Source organism: Dipteris shenzhenensis, chromosome 9 (genome assembly GCF_047967505.1).
Source record: "Dipteris shenzhenensis isolate YYH24624 ecotype China chromosome 9, Dip_SZ_1.0, whole genome shotgun sequence".
NCBI classification, from domain to species: Eukaryota; Viridiplantae; Streptophyta; class Polypodiopsida; order Gleicheniales; family Dipteridaceae; genus Dipteris; species Dipteris shenzhenensis.
In genome coordinates this window covers 37,208,923-37,217,689 of record NC_141604.1, presented here as the reverse complement: position 1 = coordinate 37,217,689, position 8,767 = coordinate 37,208,923, and the positions used below count along the sequence as shown (strand labels likewise).

The 8,767-nt window shown below is 41.4% G+C and overlaps 1 protein-coding gene across 1 annotated transcript; it reads left to right on the top strand.

Moving 5' to 3' along the window:
- Window positions 1–2,127: 2,127 nt before the first annotated feature.
- Window positions 2,128–6,750, top strand: LOC147898590 (70 kDa peptidyl-prolyl isomerase-like). Its single transcript, XM_087378779.1, has 13 exons — window positions 2,128–2,486; window positions 2,577–2,663; window positions 2,764–3,024; window positions 3,107–3,187; window positions 3,277–3,357; window positions 3,489–3,683; window positions 3,865–3,954; window positions 4,090–4,265; window positions 4,723–4,845; window positions 4,946–5,092; window positions 5,627–5,754; window positions 5,983–6,103; window positions 6,201–6,750. Exons 1-13 carry the CDS (start codon window positions 2,279–2,281, stop codon window positions 6,282–6,284), a joined length of 1,782 nt encoding a protein of 593 aa, XP_087234905.1. The 5' UTR covers window positions 2,128–2,278; the 3' UTR covers window positions 6,285–6,750.
- Window positions 6,751–8,767: the final 2,017 nt, after the last annotated feature.

Sequence of the window (8,767 nt, the reverse complement as noted above, 5' to 3'; positions counted from 1 at the left end):
TGATTCAGAATCAGAGCTGCATGACCAAGGTGGCCCAATTTGGCCATGTGGAAAAGGTTGCTTAGATAGCAAGGGATGAGATGGAAATTCCTATAATGTTCACAACTTTATGGTATGAGCCATATACGATGAGACAAATCTATGAGGGTTGCTTGCAAAATAGACATGAATGGGTTCCAAACAAAGAGCACTTGATAGAGGTGGAAGTGAGTAGCATTATTCATTATTGCAAATTGAGGACTCAAAGTCTAGCATGGTATGATGTTGAAATTCACAATCCCTACTAGTAGTCATGCAAAGATTGAATATCATTTGGGTAGACTTGACCCATCGAGTGAAAATGTATTACCAAAATTTGATGACTCTGAATGAGATTCAAAAGCATAGGATAACATATTCTCTGTCTTTTTCCAAACAAAATTTGGAACAGCCATACCTCCAATACCATGGGTTTATGGGAGGCCCTATTGGTATTGGCAGGGCACATCTTGTCCCTAGCACCTAAGATGGCATTGACATGGATATCTCAAATCAAGATAAGTCTGATCGAGAGATTTTAAAGGATTCTATTGAGACCATGCAAATGATGATTAGATGAGAAGGACACACACCTCAGGAAATGCACTGGGTTTATGAAGCAAGAAGAAGAGATCAAGGACACAAGCAAGGAAAATTTAAACACAAAGTGAAGGCAAGCAAGAGAGGCAAAAAAAGAACAAAGAAGTAGAAGATTTAAATCTATTTGAGAGAATGTAAAAGAGGATACATTTCCTCTTAGGGTTTAGGATTGTAACATCTTTGTACATGTAACTAGTTTACTTTCTTGATGGTTTTGATAAATAATAGGCACTCCATGCAAAAACATTTATGGAAATATTTTCATGGATATGCATTATGAGATTTTCACCGATATGCATTGATATAGATTTTGCCTTCTATTCTCTACTTCATTGATAAAATGAATTGAATATGTAGGTATTCATTTGTGCATTTTTATTGTGTGGCGTGATTTGGTTGTTGGTGCTTCATCCATGCCTAGATTGTGTTCATTGATTGTTCATGCAAAGCCTTTTCAAAGGTCTTGCTAGGGAATTTCATTGTTTTATCCTCCCTTAATGCTACATATTCATCATCAAGTATGCCTTGATGTGGAATACTAGGACATATGCTCAAAAAATATTAAAAGGAGCCATTGGCCTAGATAGGATCCTACCTCTAGTTCCAACATAGAGCATGCATATCAAGATTTTAGGTTATTAAAGAGTGCCAAAGACATGGATGGTCTCTCTCTCTCTCTCTCTCTCTCTCTTTCCAACCCTCATTTTAGCGTGTCTTCTAACCCTAGCCTACCAATAGATTGGCATTTTGTCTCCATTAGGAAAGGGGGGGAAGAGACCATTATGCAAAGACAATGAGTAGTGGCCATTAGCATTGAGGGCGATTACACACCACCACCCCTTGCGCAACATGCGCCTAGCTCATGGTGAGGAGCACAGGATGACAAACTTCGTGGTATCTTACACACTGCCATATGAGGTCTGAGAGAGTTTGACCTTGCTCACGCTGCCACCCCTACAACCCCCATAATCACCCTTGCAAGATGCTTGCGATTGGCTCTTAATCCTTGCAGACAAAATGGGGCAGGGGAGCTCCCCTGCTAATTCAGGATGAAAAGAGGGTGGGGAGAGCATTCAATGCTTCTTGTAAACGGTACTTGTCCTCTAGTTGGTTGCACACCACCTTGGTAATTTTCTCTGATGGGTCAATTTGCATAGAAGTGGGCGTCCTTTGCTTAGTGTATAACCAACCTGCGAAATCTCTATTACCCTATTATGTAGCATTAGCCATCAACCTATATAAATCTATATAGACACACATGTTTATAGTTTGTTCATTTAGAGCTTATTCACGCAAATTAGGCAGGTTGCAAACCGAGTTGGATGTGAGATTTCGAATTAGGTCCATGTCTTGCAATTTTGGAGCGAAAACTTCGTTGCTGCCTAGGCCCCTGCTCGAGCAGAGCGTGAAGAGGCTCTTAAGGGCGATGTATCGAGATACTAAAAAGGACAACGGCATAATAAATTATAATGATGATTGTGTGTTGTGGGTGGAAGATTCTAGTAGAGAGAGCCCTTATGGGGGAATGGGAGGAGCACTTTTGTGCTTTTAATTTTGGGCATTCTCAAAGTTGCTTGAGTTCTCGGCCATCACCTTTCCACCTTCAACCTTCCCTTCTCCTTAGCTCCAAAGATCTCACCTTTGCTTTGCACCTACATCCATGGCGGACGACTTCGATATCCCTGACGCCCCTGATGTCGACGATGACGACGTGGGCGATGACCTCGACCCCCCTCCCCCCTCCTCCTCCTCCGCCGGCCCCCAGAAGGTCGGCGAAGAGAAGCCCATCGGTTCCTCTGGCCTTAAGAAGAAGCTCGTCAAAGCTGGCCAAGACTGGGCTACCCCTGAACCTGGCGATGAGGTCAAAGGTATGCTCGCTTTGTAATGGCTCTCGGTTCTTCTCTCGTGGGCGATCTGCTCCTCTTTCTGCCTCTTTGACTATCGCTTTTTGCTGGCAGTGCATTACACTGGGACTTTGGAGGATGGCACTAAGTTTGATTCCAGTAGGGATCGTGGGGAACCCTTCAGTTTCAAGCTCGGGCAAGGTGTGTGTTCAGCTTGAAAAGTAGGGAATGTCCATGCAACATGTCAAAGTATTGGGCCGGCATAGCTTTTAACAATTCCAATTTATATCTATTAATTCAGGTCAAGTGATCAAGGGATGGGATCAAGGTATAGCCACCATGAAGAAAGGGGAGCAGGCTATTTTCACCATCCCGCCTGAGCTTGCTTATGGAGAAGCTGGTGCACCTCCCTCCATTCCGCCCAAGGCCACCCTCACTTTTGATGTTGAGTTGATATCTTGGGCTAGTGTAAAGGACATCTGCAAGGATGGTGGCGTTTTCAAGAAGATACTTTCGGAGGGAGAGAAGTGGCAGAACCCGAAAGATGCTGATGAAGTTACTGGTACGTGGCGACCCTGATAATTTTCCCCTACTTTACTGTTTTTTTCAGGAACAAAGGCCTGACTATCAGCGTCTTTGTGCAGTCAAGTTTGTTGCAAAACTAGAGGATGGATCGGAGGTCCTTCGAACTCCTGATGAGGGCGTAGAGTTTTACGTGAAGGATGGTATGAGCATATTTCAAAAGAGAGCGTACAAAAATTTTTCTTGGTGTCTTTTTTAGTACGTTTCTTGATGATTGGAATTTGGGCTGCAGGATATTTCTGTCCGGCCATCGCCAAGGCAGTGAAGACTATGAAGAAAGGAGAGAAAGTACTACTGACTGTTAAACCTCAATGTAATTTCATGTCATATGCTTCTAGGGGTGTCTGTGAACTAAAAATGAAGTTCTGGTAATCACATCAGCAACAATGCTTTAGAGAATTTCAACGTTTATTATGATTGTTAACTATTTTTGCCTTCTTTTAGATGGATTCGGGCAAAATGGCATAGAGGTTAAGGGCCAACATGGAGCAGTTCCTCCCAATGCTACTCTGTCAATTGAGATGGAATTAGTATCCTGGAAGTCTGTTGAGACAGTGACACATGACAAAAAAGTTGTTAAAAAAGTACTTACGCCTGGAGAAGGGTATGAGAAACCCAACGATGGAACACATGCTCAAAGTAAGCTACCTTCTGTGGGCATTGATTGATTTCCTTTCTTGCAGCCCCTGGTAATTTGGTAGAGTTCAGCGTTTTTCTGTGATCACATATTCTCGGTTCCAGCAGGGGTTCTTGGTAGGTCGTTGAGCCTGTTTGGAAAAGAATCAATCTAACTTTCTGGACTTCTATGCTTGTACTGCAGTTAGGTACACGGCAAAGCTTGCTGATGGGACAGTTTTTGAGAAAGAAGGATTTGGGGATTCTGGACTTTATGAATTCATTACGGATGAAGGTATGTACTGCAATTCTTGATTAATTTATTCCTGAAGGTGCTGTGTTCTAAACGTTGGCTGACCATGTCATGATAAGGTGCTGTGTTGTGTGCCTTCCATCTTTATTGATCTGATGTGAAAGCACTGCTTTACAGAGCAAGTTATATCTGGGTTGGACAAGGCTGTGGCCACGATGCACAAGGGTGAAGTTGCTCTTGTTACTATCCCTCCCGAGTATGCTTTTGGTGAAACAGAGAAGAAACGGGAGCTGGCAGTAGTTCCTCCCAACTCTACGGTCACATATGAAGTCGAGCTTGTTGATTTCAAGAAGGTCATGTATTACAGGCTGTCTCTTGCATGCGTACCCTACTTGTGAGTGGTTGTCAAGTGTGCATATATAATGTAAAGAAGTCTGAGCATATGGTCACTGAGTTGAAGAATTCTGTTTTATTAGGGACGCAACAGGATGTTTTGCCATGATGGAATGCAGCATTTCTTATTTTGAATGAATATCTTCTCAGTAACAAGGGTAAAAACAGGACCAGACTTCAGAGCCGAATTTTATCTAATCCCTTTTTGGGAGGGGGTGGGTTGTTTCTATGGAATAGTTCTTAAATGGGAGCTCTAGTTGTACATTTAGGAGCATGCGACTACTTATTGCAATTTATGACAATCTGAATCTGTCTGGAAGTCAATGTGGTCTTTTTAAAGTTTGCCTCTCCTCTCCCTTCAAATTGTATTCCTCAGATTATTTTCCTGAATCTTCGTAAACGCTGTGTTCTGAACAGGAGAAGGAATCTTGGGATATGGACACTCTTGAAAAAATTGAAGCTGCTGGAAAGAAAAAGGAAGATGGAAATGCTCTGTACAAGATTGGAAAATATGGTCGAGCTGCTAAAAAATATGAAAAGGTATGCCTTTGAACACCTTTGATAGGAATTGAGTAAAGTGGCATTTAAAAAAAAGAAACATGAATCCCATCTGACTTGAATATAACCTTTCCTACCCCAGGCAGCCAAGTACATCGAATACGACAGCTCCTTTTCAGACGAGCAGAAAAAGCAGGCCAAGGCTGTTAAAATTTTTTGCTATTTGAATAATGCAGCTTGCAAATTGAAGTTGAAGGATTTCAAGGAAGCTGCAAAGTTATGCACAAAGGTGAAGTTTTTGACCACGTTCCTGTTCTTTATTTCTCCCAGCTGTGCTTTGAACCAAACAATTGGGTCTCTTGTTGGCTCGTGTGCATTTGACCCAACATTGCAGGGTCTCCTTGCGGTACACAGAATTCAGGGAACACCCTGGAATTATGGCATTTCAGTTGGAAACACATTCTACATGTGAAACATACTGAATTCAGGGCACGACTGGAATGATGGCATTCATGTGAAACCACATTCTGCATATAGACACAGCATCTAAAACAAGGATTTCAAAGCCATCTGCCTGCATTAACAAGAGTTGTAGGGCCTCCTAGCCGTGCTTGTTTTCGGCACATATTGTGAATGTCAAATTAGCCATAGAGAATCCTCGTGGTAAAAAACGCATAAAGACGGGAAGGAGAGCAAAAAATCATTTTTGTCCAAGAGTATAAAATGCAATAGTCTAATTTGTCAAGCACAGCATGTGGTTTAGAAATCATGCCTCTGATTTTATGTTTCTGATTGATTGGTACCTTTTCTCATCTCTATGCAGGTGTTAGATCTGGAATCACAAAATGTTAAAGCTTTGTACAGAAGAGCTCAAGCTTACATTGAAACAGCTGATCTTGATCTTGCAGAGCTAGATATTAAGAAAGCTTTGGAAATTGATCCTGACAATAGGTAGTGATGGGAACTGTCTTTTGACACTCTGCAGCCAATTATCAATCTTTCTGGTTTTTTGATTTGTTTTCTGAAACTTCAAGAGGTAGATGTAAACTAGCTGGTCCCATTTAATTAGTGAGGGTGGGGGAAGGGTTTCAATAAAGTGAGTAATATTCTTTGATGCTTTAGTGGTGCTATTGCAATCAGGATATTTTTCTGATTTCCTTCTTGTTGGCATATTTTCAGAGATGTGAAATTGGAGTACCGGACTCTTAAGAAAAGACAAAGTGAGTACAATAAAAAAGAGGCAAAGATGTATGGAAACATGTTTACCCGTCTCAGCAAATTGGAAGCATTGGAAACCAAGGTTGGTTTTTAACTAAATTCTGTTCTGCTTCTCTATTGTCATAGTTCCATTTTCATATTTCAAGTTCTAATGTTCTTATTTAACTTTCCTCTTCCAGAAAGCTCCAACAGAAGAGATGGATGTTGACAATATCTCCAACGGGGTTGAAAGTGAGGAAATGGCTGTGGAAGCTAGTGCGTAAAGAACTGGCACAGCTGTAGTGTCCGCTGTGCTTGTCCATGTTAATTCAGGTTAGGCAGGTCCTAGAAATGGCATAGCATGCATAGATTCGGGGTTTGGTTCATATCTGAAAGATCTGCCACAAAAGATGCAGACTTTGGATAAATTTAGTAGAAAGAGAAATGGAAATTTGTTACTTGTCAACAGATATGTCAGATACGACTACATTTTTTTAATATGGGACACAAATTTTACAGTGAGGACTTGAAAAGTTGGTGAGGTTTTCTTTAAGTAACTTATCAGCGAGAAAAGAAACTTGGAAGTGTTTGGTTAATCTTGTAGCTCTAACGCTTTAATTGTTTATTGTGGAAGCCATCCTGATGGTGATCTATGACTGTGGCTCATGCGTGTATCTTTGCTTGCAGCTCTTTTGGGGTCTACAGTCATAGGACGTGGGTTGATAGGATGAGTAAAAGCTTTAAAGAGATTTGGGTGGTTATGTCTCTCATGAAGAATGTAAACCTGGTTAATTTAGTTAATGGGGAACAAAGTTAACTTTCGGGTCTTTTTGTTCTTCCGCTTCTTTTGTAAAAAGATTAAATTTGTAAGATCTAGTCTTAACAAGGTACGTAAGAACAAAGAAATTAATTGAAGTGTCCCCCCCCTTTTCATGTGCTTTTTTGAATTTGTAAGATTGGATCTTATGAATGTATAGCATGTAAAAATGTACAGAGTTGTTTTAAGTGTTTTCATCCAAAAAAGAATTCTTAGAGAAAATACACATGAGAATTCTTAACAGTTGATTGGATGTAATCTCAAACCCAACAATACCAAATGAATTTTCGAAGTCCACTGAGCTGTCTCAATCGAACTGTAAATTGTTCCCCCCCCCCCCCCCAAAAAAAAAAAAAGAATAAAAGAAAATTTAACCGGCTCAATGTTTGCCTCCCCCTTGGCCTATCGACTCTACTACTTTCCCTTTGCCTCCCCCTTGCTTGCTCCTCTCTCCTTATATATCTTTGTTCCCCTTGGCATCGCCTCTCTTCAACTCTCGCTTCTGCCAACCTCGTCTTGCTTGCCCCCTCATCACCTCTCCTCTCCCCTCTCCTTCCCTTGTCCCCATCCCTCTTGCTCTTGCCTCCCTCGCCTCATGTCGCCCGTCTTCCCTCCTCTTCCCTTCTCCCTTCCCCTCGACACCCTTCCCTCTCTTCCCCTTGTACCCCGTTCTCCTTGGCCCTCTCCCTCTTTGTTGCCCCTCTCCCTTCTCCTCTCCTTGTGCTTTGTTAGGTTGGTCACCTTGGGTATGTTAGGTTAGGCTAAGTTGGATTATATTAGAAGTCAGGTTAGATTAGGCTAGGCTAGGTTAGTCTCTCTTTAATCAAGTATATTCTTGACTTTAACGAAGGCCTACTTGATTAATGTGAATTACTACAAAAAAAACTTGGCTTTGGTACTATGCCAATAAATGGAAAGTTACTTTGAAGAAAATACAAGCTTATGTCCTTATGCCATTGACTATCTAAGATAAATCTATGCATGCTAGAAATATCCTTATTTTATGATAGCATGCAATCTCTCGTCTTCTATTCTTCCCTTCCACTTGTGCACTCTTCCACTCTCTTCTCCTCTCCCCCTTCTCTCCCTTTCTTAGATCTATGTTTTGCCTTACTTCCAAAGCATTCCTTTCACAATACTTCTCTCCCACTTTCGATGACCCTTGCAACTTGTGAACTTTTAGACTAGCCTTATGTACATTACCCGCCTTGATCTTAGAGGAGTTAAGCTCTCCCTTTTCTTACCTTTTGCGAGCTTTTCTTAACCCTACAACTCTTTACTACCTTGAAATTCTTGATCAAAGGTGTAAATTGCATCAACCTCTATGACCACAATGCTTCTTCACCTAACCAATGTATGCTTTCCATGCTTGAGCCAACATCTCTAATTGAAATATGAATTGAGGCCTTATGGATCAATTAGGCTACAACAAGCCATCATACATATTTATTGACCACTAGAACCTCATAATGCATATGTGAAAGGAAGCATGGACACTTCGAGGCAATTGCTTGGAACACCAAAGTAGAACTCAACACAATGCCTCACAGAGTGTGGGCTTCATTCCATTATGGGGTATTTATACAAGTTTGAGAGCTTCTCTCTCTGCTTGTAGGAATTGTAAGACATTCTCTCTCTACATGTAGAACTTGCATTGGAGGAGAATTGGGGTCTCCAAAGGGCCCCAAATTAGTGTTTCTAATTCCAAGGGGTTAGTGAAGGATTTGAGGTATACCAATGGGAATGCTCCTTTTTGTGGGGCAATGCCATGTTGAGGTGGCATGTCCATAATAAATGCCCAAGGAAATAGGTGGTTTCAATTGAAAAACCCATGGTTTGTGGTGAAAGAAAACCATGGATTTTGAGGAGAAAACCACCAAGTTGGGGGAGGAAGAAGCGTGTGCTTCCACGTGTCCTTGAGCACCAAAAATTTCAAATTTGCCCCTACAA